This window comes from Siniperca chuatsi, linkage group LG19, assembly GCF_020085105.1.
Source record: "Siniperca chuatsi isolate FFG_IHB_CAS linkage group LG19, ASM2008510v1, whole genome shotgun sequence".
In the NCBI taxonomy this organism is placed as follows: Eukaryota; Metazoa; Chordata; class Actinopteri; order Centrarchiformes; family Sinipercidae; genus Siniperca; species Siniperca chuatsi.
In genome coordinates, this window is record NC_058060.1 from 13,186,862 (window position 1) to 13,208,318 (window position 21,457).

The 21,457-nt window shown below is 40.0% G+C and overlaps 1 protein-coding gene across 8 annotated transcripts in view; it reads right to left on the bottom strand.

The window, feature by feature from the left end:
• The window catches only part of myripb (myosin VIIA and Rab interacting protein b), a 110,777-nt gene that overhangs the window by 64,647 nt on the left and 24,673 nt on the right, over positions 1-21,457 (bottom strand). For 7 of the 8 annotated variants that reach the window (XM_044177131.1, XM_044177130.1, XM_044177127.1 and 4 more), the window contains one exon: positions 221-442. In XM_044177131.1, the coding sequence (XP_044033066.1) occupies positions 221-442 (222 nt within the window). Of the gene's footprint in view, positions 1-220; positions 443-10,334; positions 10,364-21,457 lie in introns of those variants that run through there. The other variant, XM_044177133.1, reaches the window with a different exon arrangement.

A 21,457-nucleotide genomic window follows, 5' to 3' on the forward strand; every position in this document is an offset into this window, starting at 1 on the left:
GCTTTAGTACTCTTCCTCTCTCAATCCCTTCTTTTTTCTCCATAAATGCCCCCTCTTAATTTTTTCTCCATCTCAATTTCCCCCCCTATTTCAGTGTCCTCCAATTTACCAATGCACAGCTTCTCTCGTATCTCTCGTCCCCATTCATTCCTCTGTCATTACTCTAATCCCTCCTGTCTCCGCCGCCGGTATGTATGTGAATGTGTGTGAAAACACTAACCTGCCCTTCTGGCATGCAGAGCAGAGCCAGGCTTTGTCCCTCTTGTTGTAGGTGCAGCAGGTCTTGCAGACGTTGTACTGGCAGTCCAGGCACTGGCGCTTGGGGTTGAGCAGGAAGGTGAAGGGCGCGCAGCAGCGGATACAGCAGTGCTCGTTGAAGCGGTGCTGCTTGGAGAGGATGGAGCATCTGCTGCCTTCCTCCGCCAGCTCCTGCTTCAGCTCACTGAAACCGAGAGGGGGGGGGGGGGAGAGAGAGAGAAGACAGGAGGGGAGGAGGAGGGGGAGGGGAGAGAGAGAGAGAGAGGGTGGTGAGAGTCTGCTCGAGAGGTAGAATGTGAAAATGGAGAAAGATGGCGATGCAGAATAATTGGAGATGCTGTGTATAAATAAAAAATTAAAGGGGGGGTATTAAAACAAGAATGGGGGAGGGCAGAAGGGATCATGGGTTTGGTGAAAACACTTCCCCGCTCCTCGTTTATCTCCCTCTCTCTCTCTTACACTGATTCTGTGGAATTAACGTGATGGCTGACATTTCAATTTGGAAGGACCTGTCATGCCTTGTTTGCCCACATCAGTCAAAACACAGCTGAAGAGAGGCACGGCATGCACGTCTTCTACATCCTCAAACGAAAAAAAGCATTGTATCTTTGTTAATCAAGGCATGGATGGCACTATGAGGATGAGGATGATGATAGGAAATTGGCATAAATAGAGCCAAGTTGATGGTCCTTTGCTGGACATCTCATGTTCAACACACACAAACTAGCCTGAGAGAAAAACAGCATTAATGAAAAAGCTACTGGAGAGCTGTTTGGTCTTCAGTCCAAAAACTACAGTTTAAAACTACAGCAGTGAAGGAGTACTAAAGAGCAGCACAGTCTCACTAATCATAACGCCTCAGAGAATTGTTCAGACTAATGAACTATTAGGATTATAGACTGAAATACTTGACCAAAGCTTGTTTAAAAATCTAATAAAATCCAAAGCCACAGCTGCATACAACTGATTGTATGAATTCACTAATATTTTGCTCATTACAGAACATTTAAGTTATCAAGTAAATTTTGATGTTCAGTGACTGATAACAAGAAAAAGAGACACTGGATAATGTAGGTTGTTAATCAGCATTTTAACCAGCAAAGCAGCTCTGATCTCCGAGGCCTGTACCAACTATTCACATAAATTATGTACATGGGTTTTTCCTCTGAAGAATTTGTGCTGACTGAGAAATGCACCATAGGCAGAAGCGACAAAAAATGATGTAATGTTTTGCATTTATATCATAAACCTATATATAGCCTATAACATCAGTACATATTGCACTTGTGTCAATTATATTTAAAATAATACACAACGAGGAGGAGAGTTTAAGTAACACATTTATCCATGTTTACACTATCACCCATCAAATGTCATCAGTATGTGAATGGGGGCTGAGATGCAGGGATCGAGCTGTTGCTGCTGGCAAGGTGTGAAAGTGGGTTCAGCTCGAATGGGCGATGAGTAAATTATTGAAGCTGCTTGTCTATACACTACACACAGCCAGGTTACAGCGTACACTGCTCTCACTGATCCTACACATACACAACTACAGAGCAGATGCCATGACACCAAAATTATTCTGTATACCGAAAAAACAGGCCAACCCATAAGTGTCTAATCACAATGATGCAATATGCAAAACACACAGAAACATCCCCGTGTGTACAAAAGATGTGTGTACTGTAGGCATCCCAACCTTAACTAAACCACTAAGTCATACATGGAAAATGAAGTGTATAGCAAAACAGAATGCTGCTGAATGCAGCATATTGTGAATTAACTGTGTGTAATATGTGTACGTGTGTCTGTGGAGCCAGCGGGGGCATTGCAATCTCCTGCTTCCCTAAGTTATTAACGCTGTTCCTCAAGCAGAGCCTCTGCTGCCTCACTGATTGCTTTTCATATGCATCATTAGATGCAGCATATTAACAAGATGAACAAACCATTTCATATACAGTGTCACGTGAGAATCGGCAGGGGGGGTGGGGTGGATGAGGGTTGAAGGGCAGTGGTTTGCATATGTACACTGCAGATACTGACAGTTATATACCAAGATGATCAAAAGGAGGTTTTGTATTCTGCATACACATGCAAGGTCACAGCTCCAGGGAACTGTTGGCCCCCAATCAAATTAAAACAATTTAAACAAACCTCCAAGCAACATAAAAGAGACTCTTCATGTCTGAGTCGCAGCATCTGGTTCACAAAACACATATACACACCCAAAACAGAGCAAGCCAAATATATGCAGCATACATTTATATCTCAATAACTCGAAGAAGCCGCTTCCTTCAGTTCTGATTAAGATCGGGTTCCATTTTGCCTCTCTGTGTCTGTGATACGGGTTTAATGAACAGCCCAGTTATGGTGGCTCGCTCCGGCCATTTAATTAAATGAGTGGGCGAATGTACACATATATCCAAGGAGCCAAGGAGGGGGGGTGGGAGGTGGTCATGCCTGGCGTCCCTTCACATTAACGCCTATCTCTGTATTTCTGTTAAAACCTGTGCTCATCTTGCAGCCATGACTGTAGATACATGTGAGTCATACAGGTGCCAGTAAGGTACAATTAGCTCAAGAGCAATAACAGTAGTCAGTCCTTATTAGCAAAGTACCCTTCTGAGTTACATAAATTTGTAATGTTAACGGGCATTTATAGTTATATTAATTATATACTCTCTTTATCTCTCTCTCTGTGTGTTGGCTTAGGGCACCTTTCCTATCAAGTGATTCATATTTCATTCAATACTGAAGTTAAACTCATTAATATTCACATTTTCATCTTCAAGTCAAAACCACCCATTTTTATTTATTCAACAAGGTCATTCAATTAGATACAACTTGTTCAGCTAGTTTGGTAATGGTCAGCCTTAAGGTTGCAACGATTATTTACATCATTGATTAATCTGCTGATTATTTTGTGGATTAATCAATGAATTGTTTTGTAAATACAAAAAGGCCATTATACAGTAGCTTCCCAGAGCCCAAAGTGACATTCAAATTGCATGTTTTGTCTGACCAAAAAGTCCAGTCCAAAATAAGAGCAAATCCACATTGGGAAAGCTGTAAACAGAGAATGAAACATTACTTAAACAATTAATTATCAAAATAGTTGCAGATTCATTTTCTGTTGATTGACTAGTGGATTAATTGACTAGCTGTTTCAGCTGTACTCAACTTTTAATTTGAAAATTTAAACTTATTTCAATGGAAGTGTCCAGAATTGAGTGTTGGGACTCCATTAATGTCTGCAGTTTGGACAAAGAGGGAAAGTGAAGACGATGAAAAATTGTGACTGACCACAGATCAAAGCCAATTTGCTCTCCTCTGCATCTGCTAAATGCTTTAAAAGAATACAGTGCAAGGTTAACTCCATTCAACGGCATTTTGAAACATCAGGTATCAGATGTGCACGCGCTCAGTACAGTCTGTTTAGTGAGTTAACATCCCCGGTATGCCGCCTCATGGAATTTAACATGTTTATTAGACAATTAATTACTCAAGCCTTGCATTAATGTCAACATGATCTATCGTTGGAGCTCTGGACAAATTAAGAACAACAACAAAGTTCTTTGGATGCTGAACGTTTACAAGACACCAAACTCTTGAATTAAAAACTATAGATTATGCAAATAATTCACTGCAGTGTATGTGTCGAGGGTACAGTGGGTTTAAGAGGGGAACAGAGAACACGCAGCTGAATACCAATTGACTTTGTAATTTAAAATCAGGGCAGCAGAATGGTATGTGGATTTAATGATATGGATTGTATTTATGACAGCCTGTCACTACTGGCAAATATTATTTGTGCTAAAGATCTATTAACTCGGTTCTCTCTCATCTCTCATTTTCCATCAAAGTCTGCCCTGCTTCTCCTTTCTCACTCACTCTCTCTGCTAGCGATCAAAAATAGTTTGTTTTTTTTTTCCCCAGAGTCCCCTCATTTCTCCTGCTCATTACTTTCCATTTCTCTTTCAGCTAGAAAAACAGACAGGCTTAAGTTTCCGGGTGAAGTTGAATTAATGTTATGGCCAAATTTGTTATAAAGATAACAACACTTTGAGGTCCAGTGGCAGCCTGGCCACAAAACAAAAACAATTGCATTTTTTTTTAATGATATATCACCCTCTCAGCAGCTGTTCTCCTGCTCAGTGCGGTGCTTAAGAGTTACACCTCTCAAAACTGATGCACTGCTGACCAACACACAATGTGATGAATCAGCTTAGGGACAAAGTAAACACTATTGTGTTTAGAATATGTAATTATATGCTAATTTGTTGGGTATTTATAGAGACCAATTCAATCTCCTTATGTATTTAATGTCATAAGAGGCGGTGGGGGTAACATCTGTGAGTGATTAAACAACTAAATTCATTTCTATACTAGACAACCAGAAAAAACAGCTCAAACTACAAGAATGCTAAAACAACACCAATATGATGTACGTGGTTGATGATTTGCTGATTTATTGTAAAGCTGAAAATAGCATGAAAATATTCATCAGCGACTAGACAAGGCAGACACTAGAGAGAGTAGAGGAGACAGAAATCAATAGCCATATTATGACTATTGTAAAAACAAAAAAAAAAAAGATTTCTGTGGATGCAATTAGCTGAAATTGTAAGCAAAGAATGAGTAATAAGTATCAGAATAACAATCATAAAAGTAAAAATGTATTAGCATCTCAAAAACATTCTTAAGGCATAATACTGCATACCATTAGGTTTTGTGACGCACCAAATAACCCTAGAGAGACCTCCATGCATAAAGAATGGGAAGTAATTATTGAGCAAATAGTGAGGGGCTATTAAAATCTGAAATGACATAAATCGAACCCTGTTTAACACCACACGTGGGTGTTTTTCATAATGCACATGGATTTTTCAGCATGTAGGGATATGTATTAATGCACACAAGGGGACAGGACAGCACACAAAACAGTGGACATACAATACCCAGGCTGATGTGCAGAGAATGTCTTTTTTGCCATATATAGTATGACTTTCCTCCTGAATATAGAGCCACAACAATTAAGATGAAAAAAAAAACAAAAAAAGGAGATACCATACTGTAGAAAAGAGAGGGAGCCATATTAAACCAGGTGTTGGTATAGCTGAGGAGAGGATCCTGGAGAAAACGAGCGTACAATATACCAGAGAGTCTTTGATCAGTGCTTTGATCCGCCTGCTGCAGTGGAAACCCACAACAGCATATACTGTTCACCATTACACCAGTTAATCATACAGCCCTGGAGCAGAGAGATGTGGGAGCACACCTGGCTGATAGGTGTATGTGTGTGTGTTCATGTGTGCTTTTATTGATCTGGGTCGATAGCTTAATGCGCTTAAGGTGCTTTTAATTCAAAATGGGCAATTTCAAGTGTGAAGATGTTGCTTTCCTGTTTTTGAGATCTGTGTGTGTGTGTGTGTGTGTGTGTGTGTGTGTGTGTGTGTGAGCGCTCAATTAAAGTCTGTACTTGGGATCCTTTCCTGCTGTTATTTGGCCTGAAGTGACATATTAACACACTGTGTTGTGAGTATGTCCCCGTGAGTGTGTGTTATGTGCGCATGCATGCATTTTTATCTTTGTACACCGTGTGTGCGTTAGAGCTGGAAGAATTCTTATCTGCTTCGGGGTGAAAAAAAGCAATGAGAACGAGAGCAAATTTTGGCTCAATCGAAGCGCAAAATTTGCATTTGGACCCCGACTGAGTATAGCTGAGTTACACAGTTCATCCGATTTGAATGCCAGCTCCAAGGGAGAGTGGAGAGAACCACTGTAGACAATCTCAACTGTCTTTCTCCTCTGCAATGCAGTGGCAGACTGGCACGTGGGTCATAAATTTCAAGGTATATTTCTGGCTGTTGGGATTGTCAGCAAGCTGTTGATTAAGGTGCAGGTGTGGGGAGGCTGGTGAGAGTGGAAGTGGAGAGGGGGCATTCCTCTCATCTGCAAGGATATATATAAAGTCACAAATGAATAATTCACTGATCAATTTACAACGGGCAGCCCTGAAACATTTGAATAACAGGCTAAGGAAGATAAAGTAACCCCAAACATCTACCCAGTTCTCCTGCAAGATGATGTGTGCTAAATTCCCTTTCACACTGCACAACACAACTTATTTGACTGCAACTGTACTTTGGTACGCTCATCCATGAGAGGTTTGATAAATAGCAGCTCTGGCCAACTCCAGAAAATCAGTGTAATCTCTAAGGACAGTGGAGAGTTTTGAGCTGTGATTCAGCCAACAAGGTAATTTTCTCTGACCAGCGCTGTCTGTAAAATCAAGGGCTGAGTGACTTGAAATGATGGAGAGATATAATCCCCGCAGCCTGTCATCTTCCTCCAAACTCTCCTGGTTGAGATCTGGAGGACTCTGCTATTAACTCCTGTAGGTTACTCACTCTAAACACTGTAGAGATCTATATCTCATTTTTATTGTAGCAACAGTGACTGGGAGTAATTTTCATTTATGTATGAGCATCTTTTTTTTAAAACTTTTATTTAATGACAATCTGCCCCCATGGGATGACACATTTAACATCGTTTAGCAGAGATACCTGACCAAAACAGCAGTGTCATGACAACTTAAACAAAGAATATCCAAAAATGTATTTATCAGCAAAAACACAAAGTTATGTCTGTAAAGACAAAATTTACTTCATGAAACCTCAAAGGCAGTAGGTAGTAAAGCTAAAGAATTTCCTTCAGCAGTCGGTAAATTTATTACAGCTAGCCTATGGTCTTTACTTTTATATTTTTCACTGTGACCAAAGGGAAAGAAAGTAAAAATGTCCTTAAAGTGCAAATGGAATTTCCACCAACTACAAGAGAACTAATGACAAGGAAATAGACCCAAAATAGCATATAAAGAGAAAATGAATAAAAATACACTTGCACAGGGTCAGCTAATAAACCAGAAGATACAGTACAAGGTGCAATGATGAGAGTGCTGTCAGGAACAAACATCAATGCTGCATATATATTACAAAGGCATGGAAGAATTAGGAGGGAGCATACTAATGTAAAACACAGCAAAAGTTTAACAAGACTAAGAGTCGACAGCCATGCTAGCTGATTTGTGAGACTGTACTTAGGCACAGTGTTCGAATTACACCATGGCTTTCGGGGGAGCCTTTATTTTTCGAGGGTGGAGGGTACTGTACACGTGCATACATGAATGCGCCCGCCTATATTAATTCATACAATGAATATTTAGCTTGGGACAACAAAGAAATAGAAAAATTATACAACGCTGCACTGTTTTGTTTTTTTGTTAAAAAATCGCTCTCTGCAGAGAAACAATAAAAATGCCAACGCACAGTGGACAAGCAATGGTTTGTGTTACTTTGTTAAAACAGACCCAACCTAGGTTGCATCCCATGACAATTATGAACATGCCCATAGCCTTAAATGTTGGTCTTATAGAAAATAGTTGAGTGCACCCCTACGTATGGGTGGCCATAGCAGGAATAGACAGCATTGTTTTTATTAGACACAAATTATCGGAAATTGTTATGCGCGAATAAACACGTTGACAAGAGCTTCACTATTAGTCTATTATTTATTTCAGGAACCTAAATATACAGGAAAATATACATTTATACAAAAACATACAGAACAAATCCAGTGCCTCCTAAAATTACAATATTTTAGAGCTCCTCCTAAATTTCTCAAATGAGGCTTTCTGGGGAGCTTGTGTCTCTTTCAGGGGAGCCGTTCGTACGTCGCTCCCCTGTATTTCGTTTTAAACACTGAGCTCAAACTTTTTTTAGATTTTTTTAAAAGGAATGTGGCTAATTTATACAGCATACATTATTAATCATGTTCATTTTTCTGTGGTGGCCTTGGTGTGGTTTATTCATCCACTGCATGAGTAAAGAGAAAACAAAGACTTGCTCTCTTTTCTCTCTGTTCTTCGCTTCTCCCTCTCTCTCATCTTCAGTATAGATTGAATAACAGGCACAGTGGATGCTTTTTATGCACAGTATGTCTCCTCTTTCTTTTAGGTAGTGTATGAGAAGCTCAAGGTGACCACAACAAGGGATAGTTATAAACCTACACACACACACACACACACACACACACACAAGATCAGATCTCACATAATCTCACAGCAAGAATAAATCCCAGAGGTGTTCAGTTCCCTAAATATCGGAACATCCACCTTCTTGCGTGCAACAGACTACTGCTGATGCTGGCCCTACTGCATGTGTGTGTGTGACATGATTATATGCAATTTATTGTTAACTATGTAGTATATACTATATATAGTTCCCAAACAACCATGTGCTTGCACACCTTGCACAATACCTGAGGTTGGAGGTACTCCTACAGAACACCAGAATGGAAACACCCACCCCCCTCTTGAACCCCCTGGTAAGGTTTTCCACGGGGACTAATTCTTGCAGCACACATAAAGACCTGCTCGATCTCTTAATATACATCGCATCAACCCTGCAGGCTTTCCAGCCCGTTGAGCTAAGAGGCATGTTAATAAGCACTATGGGGGGAAAAAAAGACATGTATGCAGACATGTAAGCATGAATGGATGCACACAGACATACACACATAAAAGACACATGGGGACGTAGGCTATTGTGTGAGTGCATGCCAGGAAACAGAGAAAGATCTGATCTATCGGTTCAGCTGAGACTCAATACCAAATTGACAAAATGACTAGATTATTAATTGTTCCAATCAATTCAGTTCACTTAATTAACATGATATACTGTAATTGCAGTCATCTATGTCATTCACAACACTGTACTAAACTAATTAACCTGTCTGAGAAGCCTTGCAGACAGTCTTCTCACACACAAGGTGATACATTAGATCTGCAGAGATGTTCACAGCACTTGCAGCTATAATCGGCTACATTAGTATAATCTGATTTTAATTGAAAAAGTTGGCAGCCACACTCACTTTTTGCTCTTACAATAAGTGCATACATAGAGTAATAACGTTATTAAAGCATATGCATATACTGGGAGTGTTAATATTGACATGGCCAAATGCATTTTTAATGTCGAGTTTACCCACAGCTTTACGGCAAAGTCAGAGCAATTATTAAAGGCTATATGCAGCAGAAGAATCAATTACACACAGCTTCCAGGCAGATTATCAGACTACCACTGATTTAAGATAATGTCACGCTCACTATTAACTCTTTCATGTCTTTTTTAAATCTCAAACTTAGACTTCCTCAAGCTTCATCCCTTTCATTTCCTTATCTTTTTTCTTTTGAATATCTGACTTTTTAAAGCCTTTAAAACTTGTGCTACCATCAATCCAAGCTTGTAAGTGCATAAAATTGTGCATTATACACTCCAGCTATGGCTAGGTTACCCACTGAGCTCTATACATTGGCACTCCTCAGCCTCTTTATCCCTCCTCTTCCCCCATCTCCTCTCTATAAACCCCGAGCAAAAACGAAGCCTCGGGGCGATGGGGGAGACTTCTCTCTGAACCAACTTTGGCTGGTGACGATTATCCAACAAGCCAATAATTAGCCCTCACTTTGGAAAACAAGTCAAATGTGTGCTCCGCTGATAACGTTTCCAATCAGAACAGCCTGCCTGCATGGAAAGAAAATGAGAGAAAGATAAAGAGGGGGAGAAAATAACGTGCATAGACAATTTACTGCAAATTCAGCAAGGTGCGGAGATAATTTAGAAGCGAAGGAATTCATTCATTTGGCATTCTGGTATTATTGTTTGAATTACTTATTATTGACAGATAAATTCAAAGAGAGGAATACGAATTTAACCATCCCTTCTCTGCAATGGGCATACTCGTTTCCCAAAAAACTTAAACTGGAGCAGTGCACAAGATTTCCATGTGTCAAGAGAGAAGATGGGCAAAATAGGACTGCAAAGCTACTTTTTATGACAAAGTTCAAAATACTGAGTTTAATACTTCCGATCAAAGGCTTGAAAAAAAGTCAGATGCATAAGCACACACAGCTAAACAAAGATAAACTGAGGTCAAAAAAAGCAAATAAAGGCTACTTTTGGAGTATTTATTCAGTGTGCCGGTGTATTTTTTAGAATATTCATACACATTCTTACCTCCTGTAATGCATGCCTCAGTCCCTGTCACCTCACTTCATCAAACACTCTATTGAAGCTCCATCATGCCACTTCTCCTTCCTTTCATCCCATCTCTCCAGCTACATCCCAGATTAGCAGCTGTAGCCCTTACAAGCCACAGTAACAGGCGCAGATTGTTCTTTCCTCTGCTGAATAATCTCTGTTCACAGAGGAAAAGAATGCTGATAAGCATCAAGCACACTAAGAGATACTAAGTGAGGAAGAAAAAGGGGTGGGGTGGCAGCGGCTACTGAGCACACAGTCAACACCAGTGCCTCCATCGGGGGCAATGAACTGTTTGTAGTGAATGGGAGAGTCAATCTGTTGTTAGGCTGCCACAAGGGAACAATGGCAATCTACAATATGCTGCAAATATGCTACAACATGTTTCATATAAATGTTTCATGCAGAATGAGGCAGCAGTTACAGTAATACCTGTGAATCACCGGATGCTCTTTTAAATGTAACCACTTTTCATACAACTTTAAAACTGAAAACTACTACCAAAAAAAAAGCATAACAGCTTCATTTTATCATTTACAGCTATGCATTTTTAAAAAGCTATGCATGTTTCTTAAAATCCTCCTAAAATCTCAATCTACGTCAGCAGCTTGTGACCCTTTATCTCGCTATTCAGTGATAATATTAGCTGCAATTGTACAACACAATATGCTGTGCAGTGCATATTAGCAGTGGCGTACGAATGTCGGGTGTGAGAGGATGTGCTGCTGTATATTAAGAGGAGGCCTGGGATAGCCGCCAGGGAATGAGTGGCTATTTCTGTGGCAACAAAGAAGCAGAGCTACACAAGAGCATCTTTCACTGAATTCCCCTGTGATGAGAGAGGAGAGCTGCATGCAGGGAAAATAAAGAGGAATGAACAAGGATAAGACAGACAGAGAGGAATAATTAGGGCCAAACTAAGCAGAAGAAAGGAGGGAGTTATTTTTGGGATATGCCAATTCAATTACAGGGGATGGGGGTTTGGCTGTGGTTGTGACATAATGGGGGCTCCGGGCTCTTGTACTGACCGGGACTCCAAGTCCCTATTAGACTCTGAGGGAGCCTGACTGGCAGCCACAGCCCACCTGCTGTACCTTAGTGTGTGTGTGAGTGGGTTGATGAGATAAAGCATTATCTATATGGATCCATGACAGATTTGACACTTGTCACATTACACCACACACCCACACTGATGCGCACACACACACACACACACACACACATCAAATCAATCTGTTACACACTGGCAACAGCAGGAGGAGGGCATGTCGACTCCACATATGCAGATATAGAGACAGAACAAAATACACACACACACATAGCTGCAGTGTGACTGATGGTTGTGTGTATCACCCACCACCGTGGCTTATTGTCAGGTCCACAGAAAGCAGCAGTTTGTCAGAGGTGATTTGGGGAAAGAGAAGGCAGAATATGGCATTGAATGTAGAAGAAAAGCTATTGATTGCAGCCTGAGAAAGGAGGGTATTTGTAACTGCACAGCACTTTAGATTTGAGCACCAGAACGATCACTAATGACAAAGAGCAGGGAGGCAGCACATTTTATGAGCGCTAAGTGCATTTTGAATGAGTGGCCTCAGTTCAACAGTAAATCCAGCAATGAAATACTTGCAAATTATGATTTATAAAGAAGGCACAATGAAAGAAAAGCAATGAGAAAGATTTAAGAGAGAAATTAAGAAAAACTTGACAAATAAAAGGTAAAAAGGAACAAACTAAATGGTAAAATGATGATGACTGATAATGTACATGTGGTCCTATTTGCTGACAGATCAGTGTTGATAACAAACCAACCAGCCTAATGCACTTCCCACGGCTGACAGAGATGCATATTGCCTACAATGTTAATACAGTGCAGGTGGCAAATCAAAAGCGTCAAAAAGACAGAGACACTCTGTTCCTAACAGTGCATGTCAGGCAATATGAACTTGCTGCAAGCCATTCACATCTACAATACGCAGAGATGCAAAAAAGTAATATGAAAATGTCTTTATTCACTTTTTCTATCTAGCCACGTGTAACAAATAAAACAAAAACAGTCCCTGGATCTGTTTCAGTTCCTCAGTCAAACCTGCACCAACAGCACACGCTGCATACACACAGATAGAGAAGCTATTTACAAAATATCAGCTTTTTAAGAACTATAATAATAATAATAATAATAATAATAATAATAATAATAATAATAATAATACACACCTAACGATTGACAGGAGTTGAAGATCTCTGTTACATTGGTAGAGTGAATTTAAATTAGAATACAACTAAATCAGATTATAACACTGATGTTTCTGAAGTAGTGTACAGGCATTATTTAATAAAGTTTTTTTCAAATACTTGCATTTTCTCATCACAGTCATTTTGCATTCTACTGAAAAGGCTTTAACCTTGTAACAAAGCTTTCTTATAATGGCTGTTGTGAACTGTAGTGAACTCTGATGTTCAAGCGTCCTTAGATAACCCAATAGAACCACTCATAAATACAATTACCTCAACACACACACACACACACACACACACACACACTACTCTATTTATGATATCTGGACAGCTTACACCACAGGGAGTCTAGACCACACTGTAGCCTTGTCCTTTCAAGCCACACACATTCATTTTTAGAGTGGTTATTAATTTCCTGAGGCACTCTCACCGATGAAGAGGTTTTTTTTTTCCATCTTAGGTGGAAGTGTGCAAGTGTGTAATCTTGCATTTATACAAACATTTACACGGAGGCACTTGTGTTCAACCAAACCAAAACATATGCTCACAGGCGAACAATATACTCTGCAGCAAACAATCACACAAGTCAGGCGTCTGGGATTTAGAGAAAGAGAGAGAGAGCGACTGCAAAGGGAAAAGGCTTTATAGAGAGAAAATCACATCACTATGTCCTTGCTTCGGTCACCTTCGGTTTCTTGTAGCAGTTGAGTTAGAGGGAAAGAGAGAGAGAGGAAAAAACTGAGTGGAGGAAAGAGATTTATCACAGAGGGACAGGTGTAGCTGAGGCAGAGGTTGAATGACCAGGACTACCTGGTAGATTACTGCTGCATGAAAGGAGACTTAAAAGTGCTTTGCTCCAGCAATTACTGCAGTTTAACTTACTGTTTACCCCTCAGAGTGTAGCCATGCCAGGAGGAGTTGCAGCAAAAACACGCACACTGATAAGCAGAGACAGAGACACACATGCATTCATGCATGCACATCACATAGTTCGGACACTCTCAGCACACACTCTGCAGCTGTACAAGCCATATAGAATAACAACGATATTGCATTCAGCTGGACGCAAAAATGGCTCATCCATTACAGGATTGTCAGAGCGGTCAGAAAGCCATTTCTCATGGCATTCAGCTACGGAGGCATAAACGCCTGTCAGCTTATAGCAATGGTCATCAATGATGTGCAGTCAGGGCAGGCTTATAATCAAACTGCAACGAGTATATTGCTATCTATTCTATACATTCCACCTGGTTTAGATCTATTTGTAATAGTGTTATATTCAAAATAAGACAATATGAGAATAGCAGAAAGGAAAGGGTCTGTCTCTCTTCTCCTGCACTCTCTGCTCAACATAAATCTGCTCTTTCATCCTCTGTGTATGACAATACATGTCAAAATGGTATGGTTATGTATGAATGTGTCAAAAATTAACTAAATATTCTTAAATAAAATGTATGTGTTATTGTGTTCCCACATTAAGGATTTTTGGAGGTTTGAGTTTTGAGTCTATTTTGACTTGGCCTTGGTTTGTGCTGGGTCTTGGACTTGACTGCAGCTCTGGATCTAGGATGTCCCAGGCCAGTCTTCTCTTCCATAACTCAATTTAATGAAGTAACAAACCCCAGAGACAGCAGTGACAAGGACTGACACAGCCCTGACACTCCAGCCATTCCCCTTCATTGATAACCTGACATTGACTCATAGGTCACACTGTAGCTTAAAGGCTTTAAAGAGCAGAGAGACAGCTTCTTGTACATAGGTGTCCCAGTGATTGTAGAGTGTGTGTGTGTATGTGTGCTTTACAGGATCGTAGATGGCAGAGTTAGCAGCAGGCAAACCAAAAAAACAAGTATGTTACATTTGCACCACCGCTGACATTACCAAACAGTGTAACACACAAGGCGAAAAGATCATACACACACACACACTCACACATGGGAACAGGTAGTACAGTAGTAGCTGACACTGTAAGTGTTAGCCAGTCGAATAATATACAGCAAGTTTTCAAAATGCTATAAAATGTCCTTATATGTGATGAGAATGCAATAAAAACTATAAATGTAATTTTATGTTATATGTGTAATGTATTTTAATTGGCATAATAATATTACTTTAATATTACTTGTATTATTACATTTTAAGTTAAAAGTCAGCTACACCTTTTATAATAATAATAATAATAATAATAAAAAACTTTATTTATAGAGCACTTAGCAAAACAAAGTACAAAGTGCTTCACAGAGAGAGAAATAAAATACCACAGTGAATGATAAAATAAAAAAATACATAAAAACAATAAAATAAACAGAGAGCTCAGGTAAGATCAGGATATGCTTTCCGATAAAATGTGTTTTGAGAAGAGACTTAAAAGAAGACACTGACTCAGACAACCTCATTTCTTCAGGCAAGTTGTTCCAGAGCCTAGGGGCCCTGTTGGAAAAGCTCTAATCCCCTTAGTTTTCATCCTGGACTCAGGAAGAGACAGAAGACCCCTGCCCAAAGATCTCAAACTACGTAAAAGGTTCATAAAGGATTACAAGGTCTAAAATATACTGAAGAGCCTTGAAGAGCCTTAAAAGTAATCAATAAGATCTTAAAAATCAATCATAAAACAAACCGAGAGGCAATGTAAAGATGCTAAAACAGGTGTGATGTGATCGTACCTCTTGATCCTGGTTAAAAGCCTAGCAGCTGAGTTCTGTACAGACTGCAGCCATTTCAAAGTTTTTTGGTGAAGTGAACAGACTGTTACAATAATCAAGGCGTGAGAAGATAAAAGCATGTAAAACAGTTTCTGCATCACTAAAATTTAAAACAGATCCGATTTTTGCAATATTTCTGAGGTGATAAAAACATGGTTGGACAAGCTTAGTGATATGTTGCTCAAAACATAAATTGCTATCAAACAGGACACCAAGATTTCTTGCAACAGGTTTGATATGTTGTGACAGGTAGCCAGTAGATGGCAGTATTTGTTTAGTGAGATGTTGTGGCCAAATAACAAGGATTTCAGTTTTATTTGAGTTGAGCTGTAGAAAATTTATCGACATTCAATTTTTTATGTCAGACAGGCAGTCCTGCAGAGAACTCAGTGTACTAAGGTCAGTGGGCTTGACAGGGAGGTACAACTGTGTGTCATCTGCATAACAATGAAAAGAAGTCCCATGTCTGCAGATGCTCCAAGGGGAGCATATATAAGGAGAACAGTATTGGTCCCAGAATTGAACCTTGAGGCACACCGTAGTTGATATGGGTGATAAGTTTTTCGAGAATCTTCACAGCATCACAGCATCACAATCAGCAGAGGCACAAGGAGTGGCTGGGTTAACTAACTGATCCACAGTCATAAATAGGAATCTGGGGTTGTGCTGATGGGCAGAAATAAGTGCAGAGAAATGGCATCTTCTTGCATCCTTCACCATCCTATTATAAAGCAGTAATAACTCTTGGCTCATGGCCACAAAGTGGACCTGGAGACCTGATTTCTTCCATCTGCATTCTGCTCTTCTGAATTTCTTTTTATAGCTTCGAATACTGTCATTTAACCATGGTTGTTTTCTAGTCTTTGAGTTTGGTCTATTTTTCAGAGGAGCTATGAGATCTAAGGTTGAAGAACACAGGTAGTTAAAAGAATCAACCAAATCGTTGGTGTTGGAGGAATCGGGAAAAACACTGCCAGGAGAAGTGAACAGTGTACAGAATTTTGAGGCACTATGCTCATTAAGGGCACGTGTGTACTCAGAGCATGATAATACAGTACTAGCAGCCTGTAATTCATAGTTTTAAACAATGCATAGGTGATCAGAACATACAACATGTCCCTGATTTCCACAGATGGTATTTTCAGACCCAGACTAAAGACTAGGTCTAAAGTGTGGCCACAGGAATGAGTTTGGCCAGACACATGTTGTTGAAAGTTAAAAGTTAGTGATATTTAAAAAATCAGCAGCAAGGGCATTAGAAAAGTCATCAGCATGAATATTAAAATAACCACAAAGAACAATTCTATCATAATTTAAAACAAGACTAAATAAACAAGAAGAAGCCAGCTGGTTTAGGGGGGTGATAAATAATAGCAAATATGACCGGCAGTGAGCCACCAAGTTTAAACATGAGCACTTCAAAGGAGGAAAAATCATTGCAAGCTATGAGATTATACTTGAGATGCTTCCTATAGACAGTAACAAGGCCACCACCACGAACACAGTCCCTAGGGCGGCTAAACCAGTCATAATCTGGAGGGCACAATTCAGCAAGCTGACTGTGATCACCAGGACATAGCCAGGATTCTGTTAAGAACATAAAATCTAAATTAGTAGAAGAGATAAAATCATTTAAAATAAATGTTTTGTTAGAGAGGGATCTCACATTGAGAAGAGCCATCTTAAAAAGTCTGTGCTGGGTTAGAGCTGAAGTTGAGACTGGAGGTAGGGTTCTGGCCCGGATCTTTATTAAATTATTATTATTGCTTTGTCGGCTGTGTCTGTTTCGTATTAAGGACCTATGTAAAATGACCACAGGAATTTTAAAAGTAGCGCTAGAGGGATCCTGGCTCCAAATAGCAGTTAGTGGCAGCAGAGGGTGCGTGGCTGTTTATGGTGGGCAGAGACGAGGAAGAAGAGCGAGTGGAAACAGGTGATGTAAACAGTCAACTACGTGAGGACAGCACAGCGTGCTGCAGGTTAGCCGCCAGCATGCGACTACCTGACTTGTTTGGGTGAAGACTGTCTCGTGCAAACAAGGAAGAACGATCCCAGAATAAGTAATATGTCATGGGTACTGTAGACAGACTGGAGCCAGGTATGAAGGCTGAGGATCCTGTTAAAACAGCCAATCCCACACCCAGTGTAGGAATTGGACCCGAAATAAAAGCATGCTTTCCATTGCTGTTGAGCAGGTCAAAGAGGCGGATGAAGTCTGCTTTCGTCAGCTCAGATTGCTGACCAGCGGTGTCATTGGTGCCGACATAGACTATGATTTTCGTGATAGTTGGAGGAAGTGCAGCCAGAAGTCCGGGGAGCTTTTTGAGGATGTTGGGGGTTGTAGCTCTGGGAAAGCAGTGTGTGACCGCATTAACGAAGCGGATATTCCTTACCTTGGAATATCCAACTATCAGTGTAGTTGGGGGGATGAGAGGAGGCATGATCGTGGATACCACCGAGTTCCATCAGCTGTCCCTGGGATAGATGTGGCCGGGGACTGCTGCAGCGAGGGGGCGGCGTCCTTCTTAGCAGATGTGTTCTCTGCTGTCTCTGGACAAATGAGACCTCCAGAGCTTCTCCTGATCACAGCCTCTTTCAGTAACTTGCGAGAGGAGGTGGAAGACTTGACCGCTGGAAAAAGGGAGCGTCCCTCCAGTGGAGGAAAGTCCTGCGTATCCAGGATGTCAAACCTGTTGGCCAGCGGGAGGTCCCGATGTGAAGGAGGAGGAGGAGGCAGGCGCTTTGCACCATGTCACCTTGCAGGCTACAGTCCAGTGCTCCGGTTGACGTGGAGTCGAACTCACTGGAGCCTTCTCACCACCCCCGCCTCGAGTGAAGCAGCAGTGGAGGCAGTCCAGTAAACCACATCGAGTTGACAGCCAGCTTAAAATCACTTAAGAGCCATACTTCCGATGACTGAAAACTTTTACCAAGTTAAAACATATAGGTAAAACAAAAGCCAGGAAAACAGTGTAGCGTAGAAACTTAATAAGTAATAATTCCTGGTTAATGCAGTAATGGGATGTCATTACCTTATCTGACAAATCATTATACTATTACATTTTATTACATTTTTGACCATTTAAAGAAAAATATTTAAGACATTTTGACAGTTATTACATTAATCAGCAGTAATATCAATTGCAGTGCAACTACACACTCTTTCCAGAATCACAACTATGTAATTTGTCTCTCATGCACACTTTCACACTCCATTCACACTGATATGGCACGTCTCTTGAACACTCAGTTGAGATCCAACACTGGCAGATCAGAGACTTGGCAGGCAGTCTGCATGCAAGGGCACGCTGTGTGTTTACTTCACCATCAGCGAGTGTCAACCTTCACAACCCCAACTCTCAACTGAACAGACAGCCTCGACGGCAGCCATTTATCTCCCCATCTGATTGCTGTCAGCTGTCTCCCACTGCCAAGGAATGGGGCTGTCTTCAAGAAGGGCAAAATACCACCAACTGATTATGAACTGTAATGTAAACAGCTTTCCCCAAAGCAGTGGTTTTTAAAGTTTATAAGGCGCAAAAAATTACACCAAGGAGCTACAAACTACTGTGTAGATTGCAGGGTTTTGCTTTTAGTTATAACAGATGATGGGACGACATAACGAAGGCAAAGTGTTCATTCCTGAGAGGAAATATTTTAGCATGAATTAGCAAATTAACATTTTAATAATGACTGAAAGGGTTAAATGTGGTGCAAAACCAATGGAGAATTCATTCATAGGGCTGGCGATAACTGCATATTTCCCTTATTGTCAACAAATCCCATGAAAAACCAACAGTGAGTCTGTCTCTCAATATCTTTACAAATTCCTCTGCCTGTCTGTGGCTCTCAGCCCCAAGGCCATTAATTCCTACTGAAGACAAATCTTTCAAATACAGGTCAAAAATATATACATTTTGAAAGGGGGTCATATAATTTCCACAATAATTTTAAACAGCTGGGTTTTTGGTTTTGACAGTTTTTTGAGAACAATGAAGGTTTTGGTCTATTTATTGGAACTGTGGACAATAAGAAAAATATAAAATATCACCTTATCAACTTATCCTTTGACACAAAACTCTGCAGCTTTGAGCCTCTTTTAACTCATTATTATGTTTTACCAGCCCAAACATAAACTGTCACTTCATAGTTTAGTCTTAATGTCCTCACCAAACAGGTAAGCAATGATTTCCAGCAAAGAAGCTCAAACAAGCCAGGTGTAAGATACCTACTTACTGTAACATTAAAGTTAACGAGCCAATGCACATATAAATTGATGGCTAACATTAGTAAATCAAATGAAGCATCTCATCAAGCAGGTTAAAGACCTAGGTATTATTTTCAGAAGTTGAACAAACAAGAGCTAAAAGGTGAGTAAATATTACAGTCATGAGGTGGCCAGAAGCACAATAGGATGCTAATGTTGCACTGTGTCTAATAATAGCTGTCACTGTGTCAGCAATTATTTGTTGTCAGCCAAAATAACCTTCAAGTGAAAATCCGAGTTGTGTTTTCGTTAGTTTAATTTTGAGCTGCTCTGCCCCCTAGTGGTCAAAAATCACCTAATGTTGCTTTAAACGCAATAATTGTATAAGAAGTAAATCTAAGATTGAGAAGGTACACCAGAATGTAGCTGTGTGAAAACATAAAAACACAACGAACAAAGCTAAATGTCAGGTAACAGCAATGAGAGAGAAAAAAAATCATACACACAGAAAGCTGTTAGCAACTTCTAACAGTGCGTATCGATTCTAGCCTCTAATAATTCAGCTGTGTTTGAAGATGACCTTCTAAAAGTGACAATAGAGCCTTTTTCCATTTATTATGACCCAGCCTCTGAGGGGGAAAGCTTTAGAAGACAACACAGCTTGTAACAAACAATACGCCTATTTATCTACTAGCTGCATTTAATGAGTGTAACTTCATTAAAAACTGTAACTTCATTAAGAACTGTTGTGTGTTGCAGCTTAATTATTGACCATACTTGTCTTCGCACCCATTTTAGCTACAAAAAGTGTGCAGCTAACACAGTAGCAATTTTACCTCTAACAGGAGGCATAAGAATATATAAATTCCCACCAAACATAACAGTCCATCATTAAAATATATAGCTGTTGCTTTATCTCACTACTTTAAAGTGGATCTGACATCTGACCTGTATGTTCCTAATTTGCAGGATAAATAAATCTTCATTAAAAACTGCAACACACTACAATAGATTGAAAGTATGTATAAGAGTGTGGTTCACTCCCCACATATGTACATGACAAATTGTTCCCTCAAGTGTCTTGTAGATGTTAATGAGGATTAACCTGGCTGGCATAGACACAGGCCGAGAGAATTATGGGCCTTCGCCAAGTGAAAGTTCAAAATGGATAAAGAGTATAGATCATGGGCTCTGATTTATCTCACCAGAAATAGCCTCAAAAATGGACACGTCTCTTGAAGAATGACTGCAGATAATTCAAGCTCTTATCAGCCATTTAAAATGCAGTCAACTACTTAGCAAGGAAAATCAATGAGCTTTCTTTTGTGCATCCTATCTCTGTAAAATGTGATATCCTAAGAAGTATTCATGGTTAAAGGAATAGATCGACATTTTGGGAAATAGGATTATTTGCTTTCTTGCCATGGGTTTGATAAGAAGATCAATACTACTCTCCTGTCTGTCCTTTCAGGAGGTGATTAGCTTAGCTTAGCAGGGGTAAACAGCTAGCTTGGCTCTGTCCAAAGTAAAAAATAAATAAATTATTAATTAAAATGTAAAAAATGTGTTACTTCATGAAATGGATGTATTTTTTAAACTTTGGAGTTGGTGTTGAAGTTGTTTCCCCATACTTCCAGTCTTAATGCTAAAATAAGCTAATTACCCCCTGGCTGTAGCATTATATTTAGCAGACAAAATGTGATATCCTACAAACAAAACATTGTTAAAGGAAGAGATTGTCATTTTGGGAAATATCATTAGCCTATTGGCTTTCTTCAGTTAGATGAGATTCATACCATTCGCATGTCTGTCTGTTAAGTATACAGCTATGTATACAGAGTCAGGAGGCGATTAGCATAGCTTAGCATAGCATAAAGACTGGAAGCAGGGAGAAACTGCTAGCTTGGCTCTGTCCAAAAGGGGGGGGGGATTGAATTTCTGGCAGCTGTATT